General features: G+C 37.5%; 1 protein-coding gene across 2 annotated transcripts in view; it reads left to right on the top strand.

The window, feature by feature from the left end:
• Positions 1 to 698: 698 nt before the first annotated feature.
• Zmat1 (zinc finger matrin-type 1) overlaps positions 699 to 19207 on the top strand; it is a 33295-nt gene continuing 14786 nt past the window's right edge. Inside the window, exons 1-5 of one of the 2 annotated variants that reach the window (XM_035450172.1) lie at positions 699 to 995; positions 14981 to 15087; positions 16245 to 16346; positions 16439 to 16604; positions 19115 to 19180. In XM_035450172.1, the coding sequence (XP_035306063.1) occupies positions 932 to 995; positions 14981 to 15087; positions 16245 to 16346; positions 16439 to 16604; positions 19115 to 19180 (505 nt within the window). In that variant the 5' untranslated portion in view covers positions 699 to 931. Of the gene's footprint in view, positions 996 to 14980; positions 15088 to 16244; positions 16347 to 16429; positions 16605 to 19114; positions 19181 to 19207 lie in introns of both variants that reach the window. The other variant, XM_027432976.2, reaches the window with a different exon arrangement.

Below are 19207 nucleotides of genomic sequence, written 5' to 3' on the forward strand. Positions count from 1 at the left end.
TCTTACCTTGTTTAGTAATGCCGGGTTTTAAATATTTGTAGTCTTGATTGTAACAAAGCAACACTATTGAGGCATGTATCTCTGTGATAATTAGTATGTTTTAAAAGTAAGGAAATGAAATATAAAGTATTGGAGTTCTGAGAGTTTTGGGTAAAAGTGATGATAATTAAATAATCAGTAACATTTCAGTTCTTCCACTGAGTACCAGATTTACCGTAATTTAGATGGCTAAGCTGTTCTTTAGTTTAAGGGGCCATGAAGACTGTAGTAACAGATTCTGCTCATTTCAGTAGTAACAAATTCTGCTTATTTAAATTCTCTGTTCTAAGGTTTATAAAACAGGAGAAAACGTCTTTTAGAGATATTTCGGAGGTGGCATCAGTATATAATGCTGACATATTTTTTAAGGGGTGTTAGATTAGAGCTTCAGTCCCCACCGTATAAGGGCATTTGTTTTTACATCCCGCGCTTTTTGCCCTTCGCCCTTGGCCATCTTTTCTTCCTCTCCAGAGGGAGGTCCGTGATGCAGAGCCAAGGGGGAAGAGGGAGGCGTCCTGCGGGTGCATGGCTCTCCTATTGGTGGACCCCAGGAGCCAGAACGAGGCACGAGTTGGAAAAGAGGAAGCTAGGGACGAGAGGTGGAGCTAGGGGGAAGGCGGTGCTAAAAAAGCCTAACGGAATCCAGACGCCAGTGCAATTGTGCGCGCCAGGCTGCGACGGCGGCGGCGGCGGCGGTGGCGTCGCCGAAAGCTGTAGATCAGCTGGCGAAGTCTTCCCCTCGGGAAGCTTCCTAATCTGTCGCCTCCGCCGCCGCCTACGCGGCGGCAGCGGCGGCGGCCTTGCTGGTGCCTCCCTCCTCTGCCACCTCCACCCCTGCCTGCTCACTTGCCGGTGCTGTGGAGAAGGCGGCGGCAGCTTTGGCGGCTCCACTATGGCGGCGGCGGGGAGGGGGGACAGTAGTTTTAAAGTAGACACCTGCCCTTGCCTCAGAGAAGGTGAGTTCCCGTCCCGGGACGCGAAGGCGGCCTGTTCGCCTTCGCCGCCAGTCTCCAGCCGGCCCGAAACCCAGGCTGGGCGCGGTTCGACACCGCCCCACCCCCCACCTGCTGTGGCGCAGTAAAGGCCAAGCTTGCCCCGCCCGTCCCGCCCCGCTCTGCTGGGCTTGGTCCCATCCCACCCCACCCTACCCCACCCCACCCTCCCTAATTAGGCCCTAGAGTGCCAGTGAAGCTGTGAAGGGCATCCCTAACCTCTCCTTCCCCAAAGGCCCCCAGGCAAAGGAATGGCAGATAGTCTTCAGGCAGGAGTTTGAAGGGAAAAAAAAAAAATAAACATAATTTTTGTCTTAGCCAGACGCTTTAGTGTGAAATAGGATGCAGAGGTGCGATGTGGGAAGAGGAGACAGAGCAGAAGTGCTGTGGCTCTCTAGGGCCAGGGAAAGGAAGAGCAAAGAGGGACTATCATAAATGTCGCAGGAACCCCCAGCTACCCCCCCCCCGGTGAAACTCAACGGATTGCAGTGTAGAAAGTCAGTGTAGAAACTCCGGTAGTGAGATTTTTACAGACAGATGGACTTAGCAATTTGGGTAGCTTAGCATGTGTACTTGAGCTTTCAAGTAAAATTTGTTGGATGATAGGATCACAGGGTCCTGTGGAGCAGCAAGGCCGGTACTGAAGAGAAACAGTGTTTGGCAGAAGCACAGATTTCAGAAAGCATTCGGAGAATTTTCTTTGGTATTTGAGGTTATGACCTAGTAAAACAGGCTTTAAGGGCCCATCTTTAACATTTCTTTGGTTTCAAGTAAGTGCTGTTGTACCTACCAACACTTACTTTGCCAAACACGGAGAGATAGTTCTTGATGGTTTGGATATAAGCGATCTTCACACAGACTATTATATATCTGTAAACAGCCTACTATTGGACTGTGAAATTTGCCATTGCAATGTGTTTTAAAGCAGTTTTGGAAATGTTCTTAAATGGTTAAGACTGATTCTGCTTCGGAAGCTCTCAGATTTAATAATTACTGTAAAATATTTGCTGGATTACCTTATCTTGCTCATGTACATCCAAAGTGAAAGATTGTGAATGTAAAAATAGAGGAAGGAATTTAAGTTTGTTTTTCTTGGATAAGGACACTCATTAAAATTAACCTTATAAAATGATTTCTGCACATCCATAAATTATATGCTGTGGGTGCAATTCCATAATATTTCACACCTTTCACTTTGGTGGGATGGCAAACAAATAAAAAAGTCCCCCATAATTTTTGCAATGGGCACATTATATAAATACCACCTACTAAATACAGAAATTGGGAATCCACTGTGATAGCATCATGCTTTATTTATAAACAATCTTACTGAAGACAGTTTTTGAAAGACTAATGTCTTCAGTCAGCAGTGCATTATACCATTGTTTGGAAACTCCTGGGCTTTTAAATTTTCAAGGGGATTTTGTGGTTGGTTCCCCCCCTTTTGTCTGTTTTGTTTTGAGACATGGTCCCATGTAGTTCACACTGGCCTCAAACTCACTGTGTAGCAGTGAACCAACTGATCCTCCAGTCTCCACATCCTGAGTGCTGGGATTACGGGTTTGTGCCACCATGGCTGGCTTTAACTTGATAACAAACTTTGTTTATAACCAGCAAATAGGTGATCGCGGTTTTGCAGGCATCAAACAAACAGTTTGGCTCTGGTGACCTGTTCATAGTAAAGTTTAGAAACCATATTTCATAGAAAAATGGCTTTGGCCTCACTGTGTAACTGCTTTGGTTGCAGTGTCTTTGAGTATATGCAAATAATAAAGGAATTATAAGAGAGAGAATTTAGGGGCCTGCATGATGGCACAGTAGGAAAAGGAGCCTGCTGCCAAGCTTCAGGACCTGAAGCCCCCAAGATGTCAGGAGAAAACCAACTCCTGCAAGTTGTCCTCTGACTTCTCACACACACACACACACACACACACACACACACAAACACACACACACACACACACACACACGCGCGCGCGCTGTGGCACACACATGCTCACAGAAAATGAATAAATGTGAGAAAAGATAATAAAGGAGAAACAATATCTGAAGTCTGGCACAGTAAATACAGATTATGATGCTCAAAAAAAAAAAACACTAGACTTTGTGATCCTGAATTAATCCCAAATTTTCTTGATTTGGGCTTCCATTTCTGAAATAAGAGATTTGGGCAAGATAAACCCTGAGATTAAATTCTGATCTGAAAATATGAATGATGATTTTGGAGTTCACATTGATAATTCTTTTGGTGAAATTTCTGTAGCTGTATATGAAAACAATAATTCATAAATCACAAGAAACGTTGGCTACAGTTACCACTTGATACTCCCTGAGTAGCCAAATCTGTGTTGAAATACTTTTGAGTAAGTTTACTAGAATGGGGGGAGGAAAGAAGTGCAATTGTTACCTAAAATGTATCTGACATTTCATTTAAGTATCCTTCATTAACTCTGAAGTCCAAACTAAAAAACCCTTTTTGTTTTCACTTAAACTATTAACTATTTAATACATTGTAATATTCAAAACACTATTAGGCCTCAGAATCTTTTTTAGATATTTACAAAACACTATTTTTTCTAGTTATAGTGTACAAAAGACAAGGAAATATTGCTTAGTTGTGTGCCAATGTCCTTTTTTCTAAATCCTAGTTGAGATACAGTTCTGAAGTATGTCAGAGTATTGTCAGAACTCCAGTTATTACAATGTACTCCTTATAAGATCATTGAAAGTGGTTTGAAAAAGTATTTGCTGGCCCAGTTACAATTGTAGCCATCGTTCGCAGGGACTTTTTTCTACCTTAGTAATGAGCAAATGGCAGTAGAAACAAAAATTGTCATATAGGAACTGTTAAAAGTTTGCAAAAATTCTATTGTAAATTGAACAAAAAACTTAAAACAAGCAAAAAATGCCAAGAAAGTAATATGCAAAAAGACATAATACACAGAATACATGGATAAGGGGGAGTCAGGAGGCTTTTTAGAATACTTCATATTTCATTAAGTGGAGTTTTTCAAAAATATGACAAAATTGCTACATGTATTTGTAGCTTTTTAACCCTCACATATTTGTTTTTCCCTTTAAAAACAAAACAAAAAAGGTTCTGAGTTTGTATTTTAGATTTGGAAACATTGTGGATTTCAATTTAGTTGTTAAATAGTTTCCATGACAATTACCTTCTTGTAGCAATTACGAAGGCTTTTCTTTGTCTCCCTATTGTTTAGTAAAGCTTTGAGTCACGCGTCACTAAGTCCTCCATCAGAAAACCTGTTAATCTTTCCTTCATTTACTAAATAATCATTGAGTGCCAGTGTTTGTGTGAATCATACTGGCTAGTGCTGAGAACCTACAGATGAATTAGAAACATCTGTAATGGGCCTATGTGGATGACTCAGGGTTTTTTTTTTTAATTATTTATTATGTATAGTGTTCTGCCTGCATGTATCTCTGTAGGCCAGAAGAGGGCACCAGATCTCATTATGGATGGTTGTGAGCCATCATGTGGTTGCCAGGAATTGAACTCAGGACCACTTGAAGAGCAGCCGCCAGTCCTGTTAACATCTAAGCCATCTCTCCAGCCTAACTCAGGGTGTTAAGGACACTTATTATTCTTCCAGAGGACCGAAGTTCCATTCCCAGTATCCATGTCAGTAGGCTCACAATTGCCTGGAACTCCAATTCCTTGGGGCTCTGATGCCTGCAAATGCATGCACATGGCATACATTCGTGGACATACACACAAATACACATAAATAAAATAATAAAAATAAATCTCTAAAGAAACAGCTATAAAAACAACTCAGTAATGGTCTGTGGCCATAACTCATTTGGTAAGTGTTTGCCTCAAAAGCATAAGGCTCTGAGTTCTGTCCCTCAGAACCCATCCAAAACTGCACATAGTGGTGCACACTTGCAGTCTCCACATTGGTGAGGCAAATGCAGGAGGATCCCCAAGGCCCACTACCCAGTCAATCTAGCCTAATTGTTGACCAAGACAGGGAAAGACCATGTCTCAAAGGACATGGATGAGATTCCCAAGGAAGATACCACATGCACATACATCAGTGTACACACAAACACATTAATTAAAAACGAAAAGAAAGGAAACTATGCTCAGTAGTGTTACATAGTAAAATTCTAACACAAATCAGTCAGTGTGGAAAGTGTAGTTTTAACTACAACTGATCAGACTCCTGAACTGTAGGTACTGTTCAAGTATTTCTTATCTGATTCTGTGGTATGTTGTGTACTATAGACACACCAAAGCATATTATATTGTTAGTCTGATACTGGTATTTGACAAAAATAACTAGTAAATAGGATTAAATTTCCATATTCTACACTTGGCAGATTGGAGATATCTAGAGTGAGATGAATGGCCATTTATTGTTGTCTGTCTCCTTGAATTATATCAGTATGTAAAAATAATCACTATTCATATTCTTAACCTAATATAACTGCTAGGATAGAACTTCAATTACTTTCCATCTGAAACAATGTTGTACATTCATTCACATGTATGGAACTGTTGGAATGAGTAGCATATATTTAGTGGCTATCTGATACAAAGCAGCTGTCGTGGGATCAAGGAAATTAAGATGATACAGAGCCTTAGCTGTATTTCTGGCTTCATATGCATGACTCCTGAGCTCCCTAGACACAAAGGCTTCTTGTTAAAAGGTCAAATACTAGATGTGCATAAAGATAGCACAAATATTAATCATAAACAAAGCCTTCCCAATTATTTTAATTCTGTTTTATTTTGTTATTATTGAGGTACCATGGAAAACCCTGCATTGACTGTGATGACCTGTGTAAAATTGCAAGAACTTGTCAAACTCATAAGGCAGAAGCTATTTTAATCACCTTAAAACTGAGGATGCAAAATAGCACTATAGCTATAAGCATTTGTCATGCTGACAGGTACATATACACATTTTTAATGAAGTTAATATATTTCTGAGTACTCTTTAAATGGAGTGTAGCATTTAGAGAGAAAAGAGTATTAAAAATGTGGCAAGTTTAACTTGCATCCTCATTCTCTTCTATCTCAAGACTATGCTGATTTTTTTCCTATGATAATGATGGTACTAAAGGAATACAAAATTCAAGTCAACTCTTGCCAAAAAGATTCCTATTTAATGAAGAATGTTTAAGAAAGATTATCTCTAAAGGTCTATTCACAGAAAATATAGCATGTATGTTCTTTGCAAAAGCAAAGTTAATATTCCACAGATTTCTCTGTGAATAATGAGATTTGTGCATATAGTACTGCAGTTCACTCTTGAATTTTCTCTACTTTGTCACTATTAAAGTGGAATATATAAGTTCCTTACAATTCTGTGTTTCTTTACATCAACATCATTTAGACTATGAAAGTCACAGTAAAGGAAAACATTAAAATTTATATTAGATAATAGTATAAACACCTGGGTTGCCTAAGGATAAAATTTTATGTTTTGTACAACGAAATCAAATTATCATTTAAGAAATGTGAGAATGATTTAATTATATTTAGTCAATTATATCTAGAATCACCTAACATAAGTAAGTTTAAATTTATCAGACTAACCAAAGAACATTTCATTACGAAAACAAAGAAAATTCTCATTCCCAGAGCTGAAGAAATATGATAACGTTCCATTTCCTTTCTTCAGAAATACTCTATGGTTTATAATTCCATAAGTGAAATTGGACCAAAACCATTATTCTTTTCTGACTTCTGCTCCAAGTGTCAACTTTTTGCTACAAAAAAATCTATTTCACCCCCAACTTACTGGTGTGTAGTATGAGGAGAAAGGTTCAAATATAATCGTTTAGAACTTGCATGAAGTTGCATTATTCTTGATTCAGAAGTTAATTTTCTTATTTTACTCTAACATGACAGCTTAGCTGTTTGAAAAAGGCACAATCCATCCAAAAAGTAAGTTTCTGTAGAGTGGATTAATTTCTATATCATCAAAGCATACATTCTGATATAAACTGAATGAGCATTTAATCAGTACAGGGAACTCTACTAATTCCTAAGTGTAGAATGTTACCACTATTAATATTCATAACTATAAACTACCTAAGAGAATCCCTCTGCTATTATTATTGTCTTTCCCTAGACTGTTGCAATTATTTTTAATCAAATCCACATAAACTTAAAAACACAAATTGAAAATTTTAGCTCTCCCAGCCCTTTATTTCTTCTATGCTCCCTAGCTTTTCCTTTTTCTACACTATAGGTAGTTTTACCCCACAAAGAACATTTGGCAATGTTTCCAGACACATTTTGTTTTCATACTTGGGACTGCTACTGCCAGCTTACTGGTCAGAAGCCAGGGATGCTGCCAAATACTTGGAGTGCATAGGACAGCCTCTCAGCAATGAGTTATGTGGCCCAAAGTGACTGAAGTGTCAAGGTTGAAAACTATGGAATAGATGATCTCTTAAGTAACACTGAACTGAACTAGGGTGCTTATGTCTGCTAGTAAATAACATTTTCAAAGCTTCTAGATAAGTAAATAACCATACTTTTATTGGATATAGAACATTTATTGATCATTTTAGGGAAAACATCTTTTATGTTTGTCAGATCCTAGGAATTATAAACTGTACATTATATTTCTATATTATTCAGTGAAAATAGTTTAGAATAGTTAAATGTTTTACATAAGGCTATACATCTTTTTACTAATTCAACATTTTTTCCTGTTACCTAGCACTATAGAACAAACCCTAACCTTACTCCAAATTACTATGAATGATGTTCTCTCAAATTTTATAAGCCTTCCATGTAGGAAGGAAATAAAATAACAAAACACCTTTTGAGGTGAGGTCTCACTGTGCTTCCCGGGCTGGCCTGGAACTCTCTTGTAGATCAGGCTAGCCTCAAATTCACAGAGATCTGCCTAATCTGCCTTCTAAGTGCTGGAATTAAAGGTGTGTACTACCAGACCCCACTAAAACATTTTTAATAATAGGAAACTAGTGTTGAGTCATTCTCCTACCAAAGGCTGAATCCACACTTAAGCATATATACATTACATTGAATGGATGAACTCTATTATTTGATACCATTTATAATTTGTCACAAAACTATGGTTTCATTTCAAATAATCTTCCTAAATGTTATACAAGAGAGGATCACTGGCATCATGATACCAAAACAAAAGTTTAAGAAATTAAGTCAAGTACAAAATAAACTTTAGAAATAGAAATCTGAAAAGTTAGCCTTTGTCCAACAGCTAACTAGTTAGTAGCGGGATGAACCTGGCAGTGCTGTTTGTCTTGGTCTGGTGCTTTTTATAATTCATTTCGTTTGAAGTTAAGAATATTCACAAGTTCTTATTTATCCATCTACCAAAAATGTGTGTTTTCTATATTAATAAAGAATAGGGGGGGAAAGCATGGGGGAAATGGAAGGAAAGGAAGATACCATCCCTCGGGTTTCTTCACTTATGCCTCAGTTACTAAATCCCAATTCTTTGACAAACACTTCAATTTAGGGGTTCAAGTATTCTCTGGGAACTAGTTCATTAAAAGGTAGGTTTTCCTATTAGGGAGTACTAGTAACTTGGGTCACATCAAGAAAGCTGACTGGCTCCCAGCAGCTATCATTTGTCAATAGCCTCAGCCAAAATAGCTTCTCTTCTGAGTCAGACTGGCTTCTTACAAATGTCCAGAATAAAGAAGAACCTGTCATTCAACACCTGAACCTTTTTAAGAAGTAGCTCTCAGGGAACACTTGGGCAGAAAGAGATTTGAATCATGACTCTAATCCATAGTAGGTGTGTGACTTTGAGAAGATCACTAATCTCTCCCCAAGCTTCGCATTTCATTTTTGAGCAGATAGAATCATGTTCATGATGACTGATACAGAGGAAGATGCAGCTGGAGGGGAAATTGGACAGCATAGACTGGTCTTTAAGAACAAAGACTTTGTTCTCAATAGAAATCCAACTTCCACAATCCTCCTAATAACAAATTTAAGAGTGAAGAAATCTTATTTTTTTTTAATTTGGGGGAAGGTGGTGTGTGGTGACATATACCACAGCATGTGTATGGTGGTCATGATGACTAGTAAAAATAAGTTCTGCCCTTCCATCATGTGGGTTCTGAGACTCCAACTCACATCTTTAGACCTGGCAGCAAGCACCATTACCCATTGTGCTATCTCACTAGCCCAAAAGGGATCTTAAAAGGTTGAAATGATTAGTTGAACATAGCAAGACAAATGTAAATAGAAGTAATATAAATATATACTGGGTCTGGTTTGGGGTGCAGAAATCTTTCTATGCAATTGTGTTCTTAAGGAGTACAGTTTAATCAACTCCAGGTGGAATAGAACCACATGTTTGTCAGAAATCAGCTGAGTGAGCCAGTAACATGGTGTGAGATTTTCTTGGGTACATTAGCAAAGACATGCACACAAAATAAGGGCCGAGCCACATATTTAAAATGGCTGCAATGCTAAATTTTCTGTTTTTCAGGATTTAAAAAAAAAAGAAGATGGAGCAGAGTGTAGTTGTCACACATGTAATAATGGCACTTAGGAGGCTGAGGATGTAAATTCAAGGCCAGCCTTAATTACATAATGAGACACCATCTCATAACATAAAAACAACAACAAAAGGATGGTCCCTTTTTACTGGTAATTATTATGACATTGTTAAAGGGATTGTGGCTAAAGGAACTGCAGTTAATTCACAAAAGAAGTAAAGAGAAAGGGAAAGAAGAAAGACATAAATTCTAAAGAGTGAAAGAATGTTATACTGGAAGGAAGGGATTTATACGTACCATATGTTAGGAAAACAAAGTAGATCTAGTGGAATCCCTAAGTAGTGTTTGAAGTATTGCTACTGTACCAGAACCATTGCTATTGCCAGGAAACTTTTCAGCGGTTTATAGTTTGAGCCTCACCCATGAACTATTGAATCATAAATTCTAGGTGTGGGTTTTGGTGCTATTTCTTAACATCTTTCTAGCTTCTGAGTACTAGGATTATAGATGTTTATTCCCATCCCCGGTTTATGCAATGCTTGGGATTGAACTCAGAACATGATACTGCCAGATGAGTCCTATCCCCAACCCTGAAACCCTGAGTAAGAATATGTTTCAAAAAATTTGAGATTCAATAACAGTTGAATTGATAGGACAACTTGATATTTAGATAAAATTAAAGTAAATCCTAAGTACATTTTTGTTTGACATTTTTATTGATATTGGTATTTTTGAGTTAGAATGAAAAATAATGAAATACAAAATAATCTCTCTATGACATTTTAATGCAAGCATATTGTGATTAATTCATACTTACCTCCTCTTAGCCTTCCTTGGTTTAGTTCCCCTTTTCTCGTTGTCCCTTTCTTTCTGAAAAACATATATTGAACATTTGTAGTTCTTTCCCCAATTAATCTCTTTTATCCTACCCTTATTCCCCTTTTAGACCCCTTCATTACTTGACATGTCCAGCCATTGACTTTCATGTATATAGATAAAATTAAATATATGATGTTAACTAAAAATTATAGAATAAAAGCATTTCAAGGAAGGCAAGTATATAAATAATAATGGAAATCTTAGGTTGGAACCAAATAATGATAGGATTCATTAGGGCATTTGAATTTAATTCTACATTAAATAGAGTGAAATCAATTATTTAATATGGCTCTTTAATAAAAAAATTGTTTTATGACATAATCTGGATTCTGCATAGGAAAAAACCATAGTATTTGTCAAAGTCTAGCTAATTTTTTCAACATGCCTCTTCATTTTCCTGTAGTCCATATAATTTCACTCATGTATAAATGAAACCTTTATGTATAAGTACTATATTTTCATTATCCATTTATCTGTTGATGAGCATCATGACTAGTTCCATACCTTGACTGTTGTGACTAGTGCTCTAAAAGAAGGAATGTGCAAATTTCTCTGGGAATATAACAAAGGATTGGTATATTAAATCTACTTCAAGAGTGAATCATCACTCATGTTTTATAATTTCTCATTTCACATATTTCAATTTTATATACATTAATCTCAGAAATTCAATACTTTCATGTTATCATAGCAGAGAGAATTTCCCACTGATGATAATTATAGATAGTAAGGTTGAATCTCCACCTCTTATCAGGAACAGCATTACTTAAACTTCAATGTAATAGATCAAATGTCTGCTGTATTGGTAGCAAATGCTAAGTTCAGCCTTTAATGCCCTTTGGTTTTGAGAGATGGGCCTTCTCTTTATGTATCTATGGCCACTTTTCTGTTTCAAGCCTCAAGCCTACAACTGACTGCTAATTGATATACCCATGTTGAATCACTCATTTCTCTCTAATGTAAATTCTAATACCCTAAAGTAGCTTGTCAATATTTGATTCCATTCTGAGCCTTCCATTATTATTTATATTCCTGCCTGGCTTTAAATATTTTTATGGTTATTTTTATTAATTTTTAAAAATGTGTATTAATATTTTTAGTTTATGCACAAAGGAAGGTGTTTCATCTAGGCGTTTTCTTGTACATTGTTCTCATTTGTCCTCCTTCCCCACTGCCCTCCTCTGTGCCTGTGCTTACTATGGTTGGTTCTCTGCCACCCCTTGACAATAATCCCCCGTCTGCATCCTTGTCTCTCTTTTCCCCCACCCCTCCCTTAAGATCTCTTCCTCCTCTTTCACAATCCCCTTTCTAGCTTGATGATCTGCACACATACGTGCCTGCATATGCACATACATATACACAGGTATATACTCATACATATAATTTTAAATCTGGGTTCCACATATGCCAGAAAACATACAGTATTTGTCTTCTAGAACCTTGCTTATTTCACGTAGCATGATTTCCAGTCAGTCCATTTTCCTGCAAATGTCATTGTTTCATTTTTATTTATAGCTTAGTGCCATTGCTTACATCTATTTTAAAGTTTAGACAAGACTTATTATCTATAATTTTCATCCTAATTCCCTCAGAAAGAATGTACTGTATGTACTGTACCCTCGTACATCTTTTATCACCTGAAACATTTTGGTCTGGGGATTATAGATTTTTTTCCATACAAGTAATATCTCCCTTACTCAGTTGTACTCTCCTTGGAGTTAGTGATTAGTCATTTCCAACATGTATAACAGTTGTGTATATATAATGGAAACAATCAAGTAAAACAAAGGTATAGGCACCCACTCCACCAAAGAAAACATGGCAGTTTATTTCAATTTCACTTGCTCCCAGTTTCCTAATTCAGAATGCACAAAGTACTATTTACTGTATACATTTGTGTTAAGGTCTAAGGGTTTAACATGAAAAGATCTGCAATTATATTCACCCTTTTTTGTCTATTTCATCCCAGAATATGTAACGTAATAGTTTGAAGCTAAGCTTAATTAATATCAGTGAAGCTAAATCATGTTGGAATATATGGAGGATATGAACTAAAGTATTGTCACATGGAATTTGAAGGAAGAAGTGATAGGAAAGAATATTATAAGTTAGAGTTGTTAGGAATCAGTGATTCCATGAAGAGAATAGCTGAGATTTTGACCTGGGTATATTATATCATTTGGTAAACAAAAATAGACCAAACAATGTTTGAAAAAATAAGTTAAAGACAGTAAGTCTTAACAGTACTAATTTAAATACAGTAAACATAGGTTTACTAAGGAAAAAAAAAAAACACCCAAGAATGGAAGGGATGGGCTCCCAGATGGGGAATGACAGTTTCTACTTCAAGAAATTTTCCTTCATTGGTAATGTTATTTTGCCACCCAGGGAATTCCTGTTCAAAAATTTGTGGCAGGCCACATGATTTGATCCTCTAGAAACCTCACTGCTAGTTTCCTTGTGTACTTTCCTGTTTAGGTCAGCAAATGGTCAGGCCCACATTCTTGGGATTGGCCCTGAAATCTGAATCCAGTGTGGTAGACTTATTAGTCAGTTATTTAGGGATAGGCCCAGAACCTGGGTCCTTTAAGGGTGGGCTTGGAGCTTGGGTGCACAAGGATGGACCTGGAACTTGTACCGTCACTGAACATTCTGAAGAATGGGGACTTCAGTTCCTGGGGAATGACTAGGTATATAAGGGCTTAATCTAGGTCTTGAAGCTCCAGGAGTCAGCCAGGGAACTGGTTATATAAGATTGATGCTGGAACCTGGGTATGTGGAAGATGTCCAGTCTGAGGTCTATGGGACAGACCTTAACACTGGTCTTCTAGAACATGGGACTGCAGGGTCTAGAATGGAGGGTGACACTTCAGGTATTAGCCTAGAGCTATAATGTCCTGGTTGGCACTGTGGCAAGCAAAGATTCTGTCTACAAGCTTGTATCCACAATAGCTTGCTTGAGGTTGTGGTCCATGTAAGCTGGTCTGATGGACCAGTTCTTACAGGAATCAGACTGATTGTCAAGCTAGCCTGAAACCCTAGGCTGTTGATGTCAATCTGGTGCTAAGAGGAGGGTGGCCAGACATTAGAGCAGCCTGGAAACTAAAACTATTGCACAACCCTAGAGCCTGAAACAGCAGGATCCAAAGAGTTCCCAGAGCTCTCTTGGAAACTCAAATCTGTAGACACCTGGCTGATTAGTCTGGAGCTTTTGGGTGCCTTCTATGTGCTAAATTTTAACAAAGTGTGCCCACTATTAGGGTTCAAAGTAAAACACAATTTTCATTACCTGTTTCTTCTTCACACACAAAGTGTCTTCCTTCATTTTCTTCTTCCTAGGATTGGGTAAGGAATGATACAGGTAAACAAAAGTTTCCATCTTATGCTATTCGATATATTTTATTTCTGAAAGACATTCAGATATTATGTTCTACAGCCTTAACTACTACTGCAAAGGTATTTTGTGAATGGATAATTATTTAAATGGAGGTCCTACCATTTTGCTGGTATCCTCACCATATATATAAAGCCCAACATGCTTTTTACAAAACAAGAGTTATAGTGAGTAAAATGTTAAGTCTTCTTCTCTTGTCTGCCCCACTTTCCGGAGCAAAACATGTTTAAATTTAGTCTAGATCATTCTGTAACTTTCTATGTGTGTATGTATGTATATTTCGTGTTATCATTGTTAGAAATTGAGTATATTGTATTTTAGTAAAGCTTTTATTTATTCAGTATATGACCCATGAAAGTGAGTGTTGAGCCAGGCGTTGGTGGCACACGCCTTTAATCCCAGCACTCCGGAGGCAGAGGCAGGCGGATCTCTGTGAGTTCAAGGCCATCCTGGTCTCCAGAGCGAGTGCCAGGAATAGGCTTCAAAGCTACACAGAGAAACCCTGTTTCAAAAAACCAAAAAAAGAAAAAAGAAAGTGAGTGTTATACAAACTTGCTCATTTAAAAAGCCAAATTAGCAGCAAAGGTTTGATTATTTTAATTAATAACCTATAGATAAACCAATAAACATTGACAGAAGAATCCACTGAAGCTGTTAAGAACATTAGATGTAAATGTGGACTTAAAGTGTAGATATAAAACTATCGGGTGTGTGCTCTTTATTATGGACACAGGAACTACAGCATAAATTTCCGGATTGTAGTATATGAACATTGCTTTATATATTTGGAGGGAGACTTATGTGAAATTTATGTGAAATTTGTGTGTTTACAAATAAGTGCCCTGGTATTTTTGTAATGATGGAAGAAATTTGCCCTTGTGATTTTTAAATAACACTGGAGCCATATCTCATATAGCAGTCTTATAAACCTTAGGATTGTATTATATTTTTAGGATTGTTTTCTGTAAAGAAAAAATATCAAAACTATCTTTTTAATTCAGCCTTTCATTACTGCTTCCTTAAATCATTCTGTGAAGTTTCCTGAAGTTACTTGTGTCCATTTAACTAATGTTACTGCCTGGACATCATTAAATGGCATATTTGAGGAAAGGGCTGTTACTGCATACTCCCGAAAATTTGATTAATTCAAACTTCATTGATATGGTAGTTTTTTTCTTTACTTTATTAATAGATGCCACCTGTGATGGACAAGAAAGATCTGCATATTTTACAGATGATTTTTGTCAAGCATGTGGAGTGGTACTGCATCTTGAATCAGAAAGGATTTCACATTATGAGGTTGGTTAAATACAGTGGGAACAAAGATGAGAAAACATATTTTTAAGTGTAGCAAGTCAGCTTCATATAAGTCACCTTACTTGATTAATTTAAGAACCTGAAACGTGGTAACACTTCCATTTGACAGACAAGAATATTGGCTCAGGAAAAGAGAGTCACATACAAATTTAAGTTTATGGAGTCCAGATTAAACTCATTGGTTTTGACCACAAAGTTCCTTTTCTTCACACCATTCTGTCTCCCTTTGTATTCTCTGTTATTGTAGTAAATATAATGTAGGTATTAGCAACTTTGAGCGATGCTGTAGAACTCCTAGAGTATTCATGTATAATAAATGTAGACTATTGATTTGGCTTGTCAGCTTCCTGCCTTTGAAATTGAGAGAGTCATAAGCCTCCCACCCATCCCCAGATCCATTGACAGTTAGCAGTTGCTAGGAGAAAGGAGATCATGAGGCCTCATCACTCCCTGTGCAGCTATTGGCAATTGATGGTTGCTGGGATGGGAGAGATTTTTGGCAGTGATATAGTCCCTGATAAGGTGCTCATAATCCTGTAAATATCTTTTACTAATCTTCATGTAAGTTTTCCTTATGAAGACAATTGTGGCACATATAAAAAGACATGAAAGTAGAAGGGTTCATCAGTTGGGAAGAGGGAATTAGCAGGCACTATAGAAGAAAAGAGATAATGTAATATAATGAAAATATATACATGCATGAAAATGTCATAATGAAACCTATTATTATGTTTAACAGAAAAATACTGACTTCTAAGTTGTAGAGTCATTCATTTTAATTTGAACTGAAGTTTAGAGTGAAACTCTTTATAGTTATTGTAGTCATGGGTTGAGGATGTAGCTCAAAAGTATGTCACTTGCCTAGCCTATTCAAGGCCCTGATCTCAAAAAAAAAAAAAAAAAGGTTTACTAAGTCTGCTAAAATTGATGTCTCATGCCGAGTGGTGGTGGTGCTTTAATCCCAGAACCTGAGAGGCAAAGGCAGGTGGATCTCTGTGAGTTCAAGGCTAGCCTCTGTTACACAGAGAAATCCTGACTCAAAAAAAAAATTGATGTCTCCTGACCTCACATTCAGAAAGGTGTATATTTTAGGTGTATATTTAGTGTTAAATAAACAAAGTCACATCTTTTTTTTTCAGAGTGAAATACATGCTCAAAATGTTAAGTTCTATTTTCAAGTGCATGGGGAACAAAACGAAGTGCCTGGTACAAAAGTGAACATGCATGTTGAGAATTCTCAGGTGAGCTGTCTGTGTTGAATATTATAATTCTGATCTGTCAGTTTTTTAATCTTTCAAAAATAAAAAGATTGTGATTTTTACAGGTGTACAAGAGTGGAGAAGTCAACAGAAACAAATTCAGTGGTTTCTGCAACATGAGTTTTGACTCCTCAGCTGTTGCTCAATCTCATTATGTGGGACAGAGCCATCCACAAAATCAGAAGCAATTACTGGAAGAACATGATAGAGAATCTCCATCAGGTTGTCAACCAAAGATGGGTAAGATTCTTTTTATCTCTTTATCTCAGATACAAACTCTATCTTTTCCCCACACTGTACCATCCCTTTTGGGGAGCAGACTTTCACTACAGTTCAAACAACTTGAATGTTCTTCTGCTCAGTAAATCGCTTTCTGTGTCCTTGCCTGTGGAGATAATTGTTAACTAAATTTTAAGAAATATTATGGTCACTATTCGTTTCACTAAATCCACATAAAGCAAGTGACTGCTATATGTGATAAATAAAAACAAGCAGCTAGAGAAATAAAAACCCTTAGATATTTTTATTATACCCCCCTTGGTATAATCTTTTGATTACTACTTTCTAAAACTTCATCTCACTTCTTTATTCAGATCAGTGTCTTCACTACAGTATAGTTATATACTATACTATGTGTGCTGCATAGTATGTTTATCCCCTGGAGAAGGGGAAAGGGACAAGATCTGCCGAGCTAATTGGGAACACGGGCAGTGGGGGGTGGATCTAGGAGAAAGAGAAGGGGAGAAGAGGAGGGGAGAGGAGGACATGAGGTAACAGGAAGATTGAGTTGGGGGAAGAATAGAGGAGAGCAAGAAAAGAGATACCATGGTAGAGGGAGACATTATAGGTTTAAAGAGAAATCTGACACTAGGGAAATGTCCAGAGATCTACAAGGATGACCCCCAACTAACAATCTAAGCAATAGTGGAGAGGCCTCCTTAAATTTCCTTCCCCTGTAATGAGTTTGATGATTACCTTATATGCCATCCTGGAGCCTTCATCCAGTAGCTGATGGAAGCAGAAGCAGAGATTCACAGCTAAACACTGAGCCAAACTCCTGGAATCCAGTTGTAGAAAGGGAGGAGTGATGAGCAAAGGGGTCAAGACCAGGCTGGAGAAACCCACAGAAACAGCTGACCTGAACAAGGAGGAGCTCATAGACCCCAGACGGATAGCTGGGAAACCAGCATAGGACTGACCCAGACCCCCTGATCGTGGGTGTCAGTTAGGGGGCCTGGGCAATCTATGGGGCTTCTGGTGGTGGATCAGTATTCATCCCTAGTGTACAAATGGACTTTGGGATCCCACTCCACATAGAGGGATACTCTCTTAGCCTAGACACATGGGAGAGGGGTCTAGGTCCTGCCCCAAATGATGTGACAGACTTTGAAGATCCCCCATGAAAGGCCTTACCTTCCCTGGGGAGCAGAAAGGGAATGGGATAGTTGGTGGGGGGGGGGGGAGGGGGGAGGGACAGGGAACTGGGATTGACATGTTAAACAAGCTTGTTTCTAATTTAAATAAAAAATGAAAAAAACTAAATTGCTGAATCTCCTCCAATCCTGATAATCCATTCTGTTATTTCTATAAATATGAAGTACCAGTGAATAATTACAGTATGCTAAATTCCAAAGGTACAGAGAATTATAGAACATTGCCTCTTCCTTCTAGTACTTTTTAAATGAACAAATGAAAGAGCTTCCACTGAATTACCTGAATTGGCAGAATATATTTTGGGAAACAGCTCATATTTTGAAATTTTTACATGGTACCAAAAAATGATGATTGATCAGCTAGAACAAATAATTTAAGCACATTCATTTGTTTTGTTTTGCTTTTGTTTTTTGAGACAGGTTTTTCTCTGTGTAATTTTGGAAGATGTTCCAGAATGCACTCTGGAGACCAGGCTGGCCTCATACTCAGAGATCTGCCTGCCTATGTCTCCTGAGTTCTGGGACTAAAAGTGTGCACCACCACACCCTGACTCAATTAGCATGTTCTTAAAAGCCTTAATACTATGTCACCAAGGCATTCATTTCTGAAAAAAAGTCATCAGCATTCATGTCCAGTGTATCATATAGGTACTTGTCAGAGAAAAGTCATTACCTCAGTATGTTGTTATAATTTTTTCTAATAAGGTAAACTATAATTAATTTTATATTTATTCTAGTCTCTCAAATTGTCATATGCTTGTTTTCGTATCTGTTGATTTAAAGAGGGACAGTCATTGTGCCTTACAAGAAACTATTTTGTAAATATCTTTACCTACAGTCCCCAAATTCTTTTTTCTTTGTTTCAAGGATGAAAGCAATTGAAAGAGACATACAATAAAACATACAGTTTCAAGCTATTAACGGCTGAGAGTTCATTCTGGTGTAAACACGAATCAAGACAGAACAGATATGTTGTTTGAGAAAAATATCAACTTAGAAGTTCATGCCATCTGATTTGTCCTGTAAACTACAAAAGCCATCTTGAGATGGCTCCCATGCTTCTATTGTTTCCTTAAATGATAATGGTCAAGCAATGTTGGAAGTAAATATTCCTTACTTCCTGTATCTTTAGTGTACTAATAGTCACATTTATCTCACAGGAGAGCCGTCACAACTTCATTTCCTTTATCCAGAAGTCCTGTGCTGAAAATGTAGAAAGATAGTAGTTTTTAGAGAATTTCTTTAATACTTTACAATGGATGCAGTTCTAATATCTGACCACATGTTAATAATGTCTCATTACAATTATTTCTGCAGATAAACCTAATACTACTTCAGCAGCACCAACTTTCCTGAAGTCCGTTATTGTGAAGCCTCCTCCAGGTAGGAATAAAGACAAGACTACTATTC

Source organism: Cricetulus griseus, chromosome X (genome assembly GCF_003668045.3).
Source record: "Cricetulus griseus strain 17A/GY chromosome X, alternate assembly CriGri-PICRH-1.0, whole genome shotgun sequence".
In the NCBI taxonomy this organism is placed as follows: domain Eukaryota; kingdom Metazoa; phylum Chordata; class Mammalia; order Rodentia; family Cricetidae; genus Cricetulus; species Cricetulus griseus.